The sequence below is a fragment of the Octopus bimaculoides genome, chromosome 1 (assembly GCF_001194135.2).
Source record: "Octopus bimaculoides isolate UCB-OBI-ISO-001 chromosome 1, ASM119413v2, whole genome shotgun sequence".
NCBI lineage: Eukaryota > Metazoa > Mollusca > Cephalopoda > Octopoda > Octopodidae > Octopus > Octopus bimaculoides.
In genome coordinates, this window is record NC_068981.1 from 191,437,997 (window position 1) to 191,448,243 (window position 10,247).

At 34.4% G+C, this 10,247-nt stretch overlaps 1 protein-coding gene and 1 long non-coding RNA gene across 2 annotated transcripts in view; one reads left to right on the plus strand and one right to left on the minus strand.

The window, feature by feature from the left end:
• The window catches only part of LOC106884162 (eukaryotic translation initiation factor 1), a 3,877-nt gene extending 2,202 nt beyond the window's left edge, over positions 1-1,675 (minus strand). The window contains exon 1 of the mRNA XM_014935402.2: positions 1,429-1,675. Coding sequence (XP_014790888.1) covers positions 1,429-1,456 — 28 coding nt within the window. The 5' untranslated portion in view covers positions 1,457-1,675. The remainder of the gene's footprint in view (positions 1-1,428) is intronic.
• Positions 1,676-1,836: 161 nt separating this feature from the next.
• LOC106884161 (uncharacterized) overlaps positions 1,837-10,247 on the plus strand; it is a 39,550-nt gene continuing 31,139 nt past the window's right edge. The window contains exon 1 of the long non-coding RNA XR_008265668.1: positions 1,837-2,443. This is a non-coding gene — a long non-coding RNA (uncharacterized LOC106884161). The remainder of the gene's footprint in view (positions 2,444-10,247) is intronic.

Below are 10,247 nucleotides of genomic sequence, written 5' to 3' on the forward strand. Positions count from 1 at the left end.
CTGCGGGACCTATTTTCTAACATTTGACACTTTTACCAAGCCTTTTCAATTCACGGTGAATGGTGGTATGGCTCACGTTGAAGTCTGTGCTTAGTTCCCGAACTGTAACAATCAGATGCGTTTCAACAGTAGGTTCCAACGCACCAAGAGCCAACCCCCTTGGGCACCTTTTTCTTAGTTCATTCTGTAGGCTGTAGTCCCCGTTTCTTTATCTTGAAAACCATCTTCTGCATGTTCTTTCAATCACTACGCCATCGCCATAAGTGTTTGGGAATGATTTTGCTGTTACACTTGCATTATTGCCCGTCTTTCGTTTTCACCCGCAGAAACGTCAAACTCGAACATATGGGATCATATAATTGTTCGTTAATTTCCGTAATTTTTATTTATTAATTTTTCGCTCCCCGTTTTCAGCTCTATGTATTTGTAGCCAGTCACATGCATACATACAAATGTATTTTTGTATGTACATGTATACACACACACACCAATATGATCGAGTCCGACGTGTCAAGACGTTTCTCGGGGTGAAAACGAAAGATGGTCGCATTATTCCCTTTTTGAAATTCATAAAGTGACGATTATGTGCTTTGCTCCGAGTGAACATGGAACCAATATAACTTCAATTATGGTAAAATTGACAAAATCGGCAAATTTTCGATAAAATCCTATAGAAAATGATATAATTCCGGCGTATTTAAAATAAAATCGAAAATCCTTATAATTTACCAAACCGAAAAGTAGTCAATTTGTTCTCATTGGCAAAAAAAAAAAAAAAAAAAGGTGATAAATGTAATGTGGTTTTATACTGTTACATATAACAGGCGGAGTTTAATATAGGGAAGGCGGTTAGACACGGTTTCCTGTAAAAGTGTGTAAAGCAAAATGAGGAAATAGCGATTATGGTTAATAGTACACTTAATCACTGAATAGAACAATATTGAATATGCTAAGATAGAATGAATTTCAGACCACAAATATTTAAAAATGCAGAGGCACTGAAAGATATGTACAAGTGTAAAAATAAGGAATCACGAGGAAGTGAAATGGGTTTTTGGCGGAAGTTGTGACCGGTTTTACACGATGCGATCCAGAAGTTAGAAAATTAAAAAAAATTTTTTTCTTTTCATAATCGTATGAAATCCCGTGTGTAGAACACAAATTCGCAAAAATTTTTCTGAAAATTCCAAACTCGATCGAAAAGTTATGAGAAGTTATAAACTAATTCCGCCGGATTAAAAAAATTTTTTTTTACTAAAGATGAAAAAACATGGCGAAGAAAGCAAAGTAAGCCATGAAGAAATAAATCAATCTTGAAATTCATGAAGGAAACGGTTCTTCGTTATTACATTTCGTAATATTTGATTCTAGGGGGTCTATATTTTATATGAGTAGTTAAGATTATAAGTGAAAATATTGGATACTTACCTAAAGAAAGGCTCGGGATACTGGTCATACAGCAGGTAGTGTTATTCCACCAAGAGATAGCAAACCCCGACAGTGAGGGGCGACGAAGGTTTTTTCTCGAGTTAAAAAGGAAAGCGAAGACTAAATTGATACACACAAAGGAAAAACCTGGTGTGTATGTATCAACTTGTTGATGGGTTTTTAAAAAAAGAGAAGAACTCAAATAAAAAATAAGAGTTGAAGAAAGCCTGAAAGTAAGTTAAGAAGGCGAGAAACAAACAAGCGCGAAGACCAGACTTAACATTTCAACCAATCAGAACGAAGTCTCACTAAATGTTCGAGAATCACGCAGATAGTTAGTAACCAATCCTATTTTAATTAACTATATATTTATTTTTATCATCTCACCGAAATGTAATTTCAATGAATTAAATCTTATTTTCAACATGAAACCTTATTTTATTTTTGCTATTATTCATTTTCTCATAACAAAGCTATTTACCACTTGTGCCGGTCTATTCTTTTTTTTTCCGTCTTAACTATAAACGTCCTGTTTAAAAAGTAGACGATAGACATATTAGTGTTAGTAAAATTATTTACTTATTTACGTAACGGCTTCACAGCTGAGCCAAAATTGCCATGATTAATAGATAAATAACGTGTGTCTGTGTGTACAAGTGGCAATACATAGAAGTTCGTATGGAAGTTATTCGTATTTATTGCTTGCTGATCTATTAATAATTGCAAACAATCACTATCCAAAATGTATCGACACTTTTTTTCTCCTTTCCACTCCTTTCACATGACTAATTGTACATATTTAATTTTCTTCATTATTGTAGTTTTATCAAATATGATTACCAAAAAGAAAAAAATGCCCCGCCCTGAATTTATTAAAGCATGATAAAATTAGATATTTCGACCATAAAAATATTAGTGTAGGGAGCGATCCGTATTTCACTTGTGTTTTACATACAAAAAAAAAAAAAAATTTAGTTATGGCGAACCTCTTAAATCCAGTCATCAACTCGTAAAAGTAAGTATATTATTTTCTACTGAAACTGGCTCCATTTCATTGGAGAATAATTTGCTCAATATTATAACTTTTCAAAATCATTCGTGTTATATGTTTGTTTGTAAGTGACTAAAAAAATCAAAGTAATCTAGCTTAAAGAATACAAATATATAGTATATATATAGATATATGTATATGTATGTATGTATATATATATATATATATATATATATATATATATATATACACACACACACACGATGTTGCGCATATATACATGTGTGTACTTGTTTCAATCATTAGAATGCGGCCACGCTGGGGCCCCGCCTTCAAAGACAAGATTGTTTTATTTTTCTGTAAAAATATTTACATTTCAATAGTTTTAATTTCCTCAAGATCATTTTGAAAATAATATTGAATGATCGTATGGTATTAATACAAACAAGATTTAAAACAAATGATAATGGTAATAATTACAATTATCTACGTGCGTTATGCATAAGAAAACTGTGTACAGTCAATATTTTTGTCAGTTATTCTATTATCTCGATATTATTTAGTTGTTTTGATTGTTTTCTTTAGAAATCAATAAAGATGTATTTTTTTTGTCTCTGTTAGCGAAATGTCTGTTGTAATTCAGTCATATGTTAAAATAATTATAAAGATGAAACTCATCGTATAAATATTTAAGTTTTATTAATTCTAAATAATATACTTCAAAATTAATTTCATTGTTTATTTCTCTTGGGTGCATTTGCTTGACAGTTGTTTGATTTTATCGATAAAATTTGAGAAGGGTACCTAATTTGCAGAAAGAAAAAAAAAAGGAAAATTGTGAAATCAAGGAACTCTAAGAGGTCAGTTGGTGGAACAGAAGACGATACAAAACCTAGAAGGAAATGAGTGAGAGTAATGGCTACTGTGTGTGGTGTAACTATGTGAACACTTAGTTGATGAAAATCTCACCAGTGAAACGATAAGCAGGTGATGCTCATCGAATCTGTACAAACATTTGAATAACAAGCCCTCTATCGATTCAGGGAAGCAGTTCAAACAACATACTTTCTAAATGGTCGACTGACAGACGAGCGAATTTTAAATCTCGGAGAAGGAAAAAGGACATGTAAGGGTTAAGGAGAAAAACAGGTCTTTAAAAGTTGAAATTATTTTTGACTTATAAAAGAAGTATTTGAAATATATATTTCTGTATTAAAAAAGTAAAATACGATTATAGGAGGCATGCAGAAACGGAAACAAACACCATTTTCAATTTTTTTCACCCCAAGAAGTGATAGTTTTGACGAGGTGACTCAAAGAACCAAATGTACTGAGCTTGCTCCCCTGTTTCAGTCTAACTTAAGCTACATAATACATGTCTATTATTTAGAATAATAGTTGGTGATTTGAAAGGAGGTGTGAATAGGGAAGAGGAGGTTTCTTCTGACTAGATTACAGGTTCCATTTGTCATTTAATTGATTGCATTGACTAAGGAGTTTTTGTTGTTTTTACTTTGGAAGAATGAAAGTTGACTTGGCAATGAGAACAGTGAAATATTACTTTAAGATCGTTTATGGGGTTGTTACACTGTCTCAATATTTTTGTGTGGTCTGGCACCATACACCTAAGTTAAGTTTATTTTTAAGTAATGATGTTAGTTTTTGTAAAAGGATCATTTACTCTCAAGATTTGTCGGTAAATACAGAAAAAAGTTACATTTAAGATGTTAAAAATATATTTTTCCAAAATCTCTGCCTCTTCACACAAAATGTCTTTTATCATTGTATTAATTCAGAAAGGAATAACTGTTGATAACAAGACAACAGTGATGTCAATAGTCATTTCAAGTTAATGAGAATACATTTTTGAAATTAGTTATGTTCATTTTCAAAGATGTTTCTTTTTATAAATTCTTGGTTGATATTATTTTTTACCTATACTACGAAGTAATATTTATTGAACTGTTTCAGTTCAGATTAACATTGTTTCATTTTGCTTCAAGTTTATTTAATCAACCTTGCCTTACTTATCTATGGAATATGTGAAAAATGAAAACATATTCTTCCAGATTCAGTTTGCTAATAATTCACCACCCTTAATGCTTAAGATTGTTTCAGGTGTTTGTCAACCCCTTGGATAGCCACATAGACCCCTAAGGATCAATACTAATCATTTTGCTGGTCCCTGATCTAAAGTGGCATGTGTAAGTGGACCATCTCAATAAGGCTTTGAAATTCTTTGAAATGGTTATTAGAAACAAGAGAAATTGTGGTACCATTATCGTCATTTTAACATCCACTTTTCCATGCTTGCATAGGTCAGACAGAATTTACCGAGACAAATTTTTTATGGCTAAATACCCCTCTTGTTTGGAAGAATGGTAATATTTCCCCATTGCAGGACATATTTCCAAAGAATGTTTGAAACAAAGGACACAGCTTTTATGACAGTAATAAGTCTTTCTAACTGTTCTGTGATGTCAGAACAAGGTGACAAAAACACATATGTATATACAAGGGGTTACTGAAAGGTTCCTGGCTTTGGGTAAAAGAAAATACAGAAGGATCAGTTAATTATGATTTTATTCAAAATTTTTACACACTTATTGCAGTGGTCCTCTACTCTTTCTAAGCCCTGTAAAAGAAATCGGAAGGTTGTGCCTCTAAACCAGGCCTTTTGTGATACCCTTAAAGCCAGGAACTTTTCAGCACCCCCTCATCTTTATACACACACACACACACACGCAAACTGTCTTTGGTTTTCATTAACCAATTCCACTCACAAGGCTTCAGTTACCTTAGGTCTGTAGAAAAGATAATTGCCCCAAGTGATATGCAGGGGTACTGAACCCAAAGCCACATGATTGAGATGTGAACTTCTTAATCACTCAACCATGCCTACACCTTTTTTTCTGAAAACTAGAACTTTAAATGAAATTCAGTTAATTATCCCCAAATTTTAAATTAGAGAATAAAAACATAAATTTTGCTTATTTGTTATTTTTGAAAAATATATAGTTTAAAGACTGTTCATTGATTATATCTATTTCATATTTTTTTTTAATTACAACAGGCTGTCAAATTTTTTTGTTATCAACCCACTCCCATTTAATCTTTTAATAACAAGTATAGATGGAAAATTAGATTACAGTTATATATTCTAGAAAACTAAAATAAATACACAAATATGACATTACTTCTAAATTTTTCCCTTTCTCAGTCTTTTTATATCTGCTATGTCATTCTATACAAAGCTCTGATGAAATATCCTCCACCACAATCTTTCTCTCTCTCTCTCTCTCTTTCACTATAAACTTCTCTCCCTCTGTCAGTATCAACCTCTCTCTCTCTTTCAGTAACTTTTCTCTCTTTTCATCTCTCCCCCTCTCTCCGATTGCTCCTTATCCACTCCTCTCGCACTAGCTATCACGTTTTGGTTTAGCAACCCACTGACTTTTGTTAGAATGCCCTCATTATGTTCTCTCTCTTCCCATCTCCACTCATATGGAAACATCCCAGCACATAAAATTGTTATTTTACTAACAGTTCAAGCAGCAATAGAATAAATGCTATGTGATGGGGCAGAAGAGAACTCTAAATTTCTGACAGAACACTTTATCAGAGGTGTGAATTAGAGTTGAAGGATAAACTAAGGAATAAATTGGGATTAATGAAAGGAGAAAGAGACAGGTAACAAGTGTAATATATGAGATATTTAAAGAAGCTTAATATGTTTGAAAAGTTTAGTTAGGTCATTCTAAGACAACCAGCATAAAGTACAGTAGTTAAGTTAATGTTAACATATTTAACATAGTGAGCATCAACAATATTGAATAAAAATGAAATGGGCAGCAAAGGGAAAATGCCAGTGCTGCCTGACTGGCTCCCATGCTGGTGGCACTTGAAAAGCACCATTCGAGCGTGGTCGATGCCAGTGCTGGCTCCCGTGCCAGTGGCTCGTGAAAAGCACCATTAAAGTGTGGTCGATGCCAGTACCGCCTGACTGGCCCTTGTGCTGGTGGCACATAAAAAGTACCCAATACACTCTCGGAGAGGTTGGCGTTATGAAGGGCATCCGGTTTTAGAAACCTTGCCAGTAAGTGTACACTTGTAGGTGTAGAAGTATTCAAACAATAGGTTACTGCAATTCATTCATTTACTTTTATGTCTGTTTTTCCTAGCTAGCATGGCTTAGATAAATATATTATTGGAGCATAGTTTCACAGCTGAATGCCTTCCTGTTGCTAACCCTTACCTGTTTCTCAAATAAAGGATATCTTATTCCACACACCAACAGAAACGTCACTGCTTGTAGCTTAGTGACTTTTGGCAATTGGAAACAAACAGCAACACACACACAAGTATACACATATACATACATCCATATATATATATGTATATATATATATATATATATATATATATATATATATTCCAGAGGTGACAAGTTCAAAGAAGTTATGTCCAGCCACTGAGACACGGAGAGTAAGTCTGAAAGTGAATAATTACAGCAATGCCTCAGTATACGAGTTAATTTGTTCCTGGAGATTACTCATAAAGCAGAGCAATAATTTCCCAAAGTAGCAATGTTATAAATTTTATTTTGTTTCCAGAAAAATATTTTACCTATAAATGACAATAAAGCAACAGTAGAATGTAAAGAATATTTGTCGGCTCCAGCTCATATCCAAGCATTGGGTTCGTCAATTTCTATTCAGTCTCCTCGGCTGATGTCTGTGCCAAAAGTGACTTTGGTGTCCAAGTCGATGGTGAAAGAGTCATGGGCAGAACTCGCACGAGATGGTCGGTGCAGGTTGAGGATGTTGAAGACACTCCTTTCTTCTCCTGTGTTTAGCAAAATGAGAAAATACTGACTATGGTTAACAGTACACTTAATAGAACAATATTGAATATCTGTTGATAATGATCAACTAAGACAGAATGAATTTCAGACCACAGATATTTAAAAAAAATTTTCTTTCCTTTTCTATATTATTGAAGAGAGAAGCAGTCCCCATAACCCTTCACAGGGCCTTTGAGACTGGTGGAGTGAAGAAACATATGTCTAACTGGAGACATGGCCTGAAGGCTTGCACTAGAGTGGGCTTCAAGTCAAGGCCATGGTGAGATTTGAAATCAGAATAAATATTGCAAGGAATTTATTCAAATATTCTTCGAGTTCCACAAATGTAATATTTTGGATTATTACGTTATTATTAACTCTAGAAAGGATGATGGGCAAAGTTGAAGTCAGAGCACAGAGAGCTGGAAGAAATACCATAAGCCATACAATCCAGTTTGCTGCTTATTATTAACCCTTTTTGTAACAACTCACTTGAGACCACCCCCTATAATACAAATTTCATTTTAAAATTGATCTACAGTGAAACCTTCAATCAAAATTTTTTTGTGTTCTATGCTCCAGGTTAATAATGACTTATTTTATTGTTTGTCATTATTTTCAACATTACCGTATATACCAATGTACGTTGCACCCCTAATTTAGTGTTAATTCTTGGTACAAAATTTTTCTCTCCATACTTTTAGCTTTGTCTCATGTATATAAGTTGCACCTCAGTTTTTACACTTAAATCAAGCCTGAAACTTACACGCAAATACATTTGGTAACTGAATTAAAAGCAATGTGTTTCAACAAAAATATGGTAATAAAAAATGGTTAATGAATTTTATTTTTAAGCTCATCTAACTTTATTATGCACTCTTTAAACATTCTTCAGTTGTCAGGCATTCAGGATCTGGCTTTTCTTTTTTCTTGTTTTTTGTGTATTTCAAAAAAGATTTCAACCAGAAGTTTAGGAAACCTAAGTACAGCATTTAAGAAAGCATTTCAAACTACTTCATCTAATGTCATATAATTTCGTAGGACCTGAATTATGTTGATACAGAACTCTCCCCCATTTAGTAGAGGACATGTCCCCCCCCCCTTTTTTTTCCCCTGGAGCTCAACACAGCTCTACAGCTGGCTGGCTGGATCCTGTCAAACCATCCCAGCCCTACAAGAAGGAAAATGGACATTAAATGATGACAATGATGAGCATGTAGGTCATATCTATTTATAGTACAAATTATTGTTTAGATAAAAATCACAAAATAATCGTTTCATTGTAATCATTGTCAATTTCATTTTCTGATTGCTTCTTATCAAGAACAATGAACTAACTTCTGTATTTAGTCAGACAGTAATCAATACAATGTCTAATTTAGACAACCATGCATGATGATTATTACAATACTGTGTGAACCAACAACATAAAGATTAGATCTTTAATGCAAATGATCGTCATTTAAACAGCCATGTTCTATGTTGGTATGGACTGAATGGTTTGAAAGGATCTTATGGGTCCAAGGACTGCATTGGGTTCCAGATGTTTTCTACATCTGAGATGCCCTTCCTAATGCCAACTACTTCACAATATGTACTTGATGTTTTTTTTTTGCTTGGCATCAGCAGGGTTGAGGGTGCCATGCAGCTTTCAAGACTACACACCCTGATGGGGGAGGAGGGGATTAAAGTATAATGGAAAGGGGTGGAGCTGGAAAGAGATAAATAATAAGGTGAGTAGGGATAGACAAACTAGGTGTGTGGGTGGGTGAGAGTAGCAAGAGTATATGGGGAATGAGTGAAGAGGGGAGGTAAGTGACCACTGTAATGGTTGGGTAGGGCTTCAAGGATGGATGACCTATGAAGCTTGGGGAAGTTAGGGGGTACAAAAGAAAGTAAGGGTGAGCAACAGAATAATAATGATGATATAATTGACTGGGGAGGACGGGGGAGAAGGAGATGATATGTGTTGGGTAGATTGCAGGAGTGGAGTAGGGAGAGAGGTAGGTGTGGTGGAAGAACATTTAATATCTTATCACTCATAGAAAAAATATCACATCATCAAAGTGATTTAAGCCTTTTTCATATAAACTGGCCATATCTGGCCCAAATATTCTACTTGTTTTATGTTCAAACTGACCAGATCCAGTTTCTCACACCCTAGAATGTCATTCTAAAAGTAAGCAATTTCATCATAGATTTAATTGAAAACAATGTGAATAAATAAGCATTACATTTGCCAGAGTAATCTGAAAGCCAATAGGTTAAACTCTTTGTAACACATCATCATGAATAATCAAATATAACTGACTTCAGATCAGGTTGTCCGGGATACAACCAGATATTTGGGAGGGTGGGGAGAAAAAGTGGGTAACATTTAGTTTCCCATGAATAACACAGAGCTTTAATTCATTGGTTTAAAAATGTGAGGAGAAAAAATACCCAAGTAGAGTACTCTTAGAAGAATATCATTATCTTTTCTTTAGTTTACTGCTTATCATTATTCATCAATCAGATTGTGTGTTCAAAAATGAAAATTAGTGAGAAAGTAGACAAAGGTGTCTAAGGAAAAGCTAGAAAGTATGAGAAATAATTAAGACATAAAGAGGGAGAGTGAAAGAGACAATCACATGGACATATGTAAAAGATGATGACATCATGTGACCAATATCATCATCATCATTTAGTGTCCATTTTCCATGCTGGCATGGGTAAAATGGTTTTGACTGGAGCTGGTAAGCTGGAGAACTGCACAAGGCTCTTGTCTGTTTTGGCTTGGTTTCTACAGTTGGATGCCGTTCATAATGCCAACCACTCCATCAAGTGCACTGGGTATCTCTGGCATGTCACAGACAGGGGTGCCTTTTGAGAGTGACCAGCATGAGTGCCTCTTATGCGTCACCAGCACAAGTGCCACTCACATGTCACTGACCACTTCTAGGATTTCACTTAGCTTCCTGTGTCTTCTCAAGCACAGTAAATTGC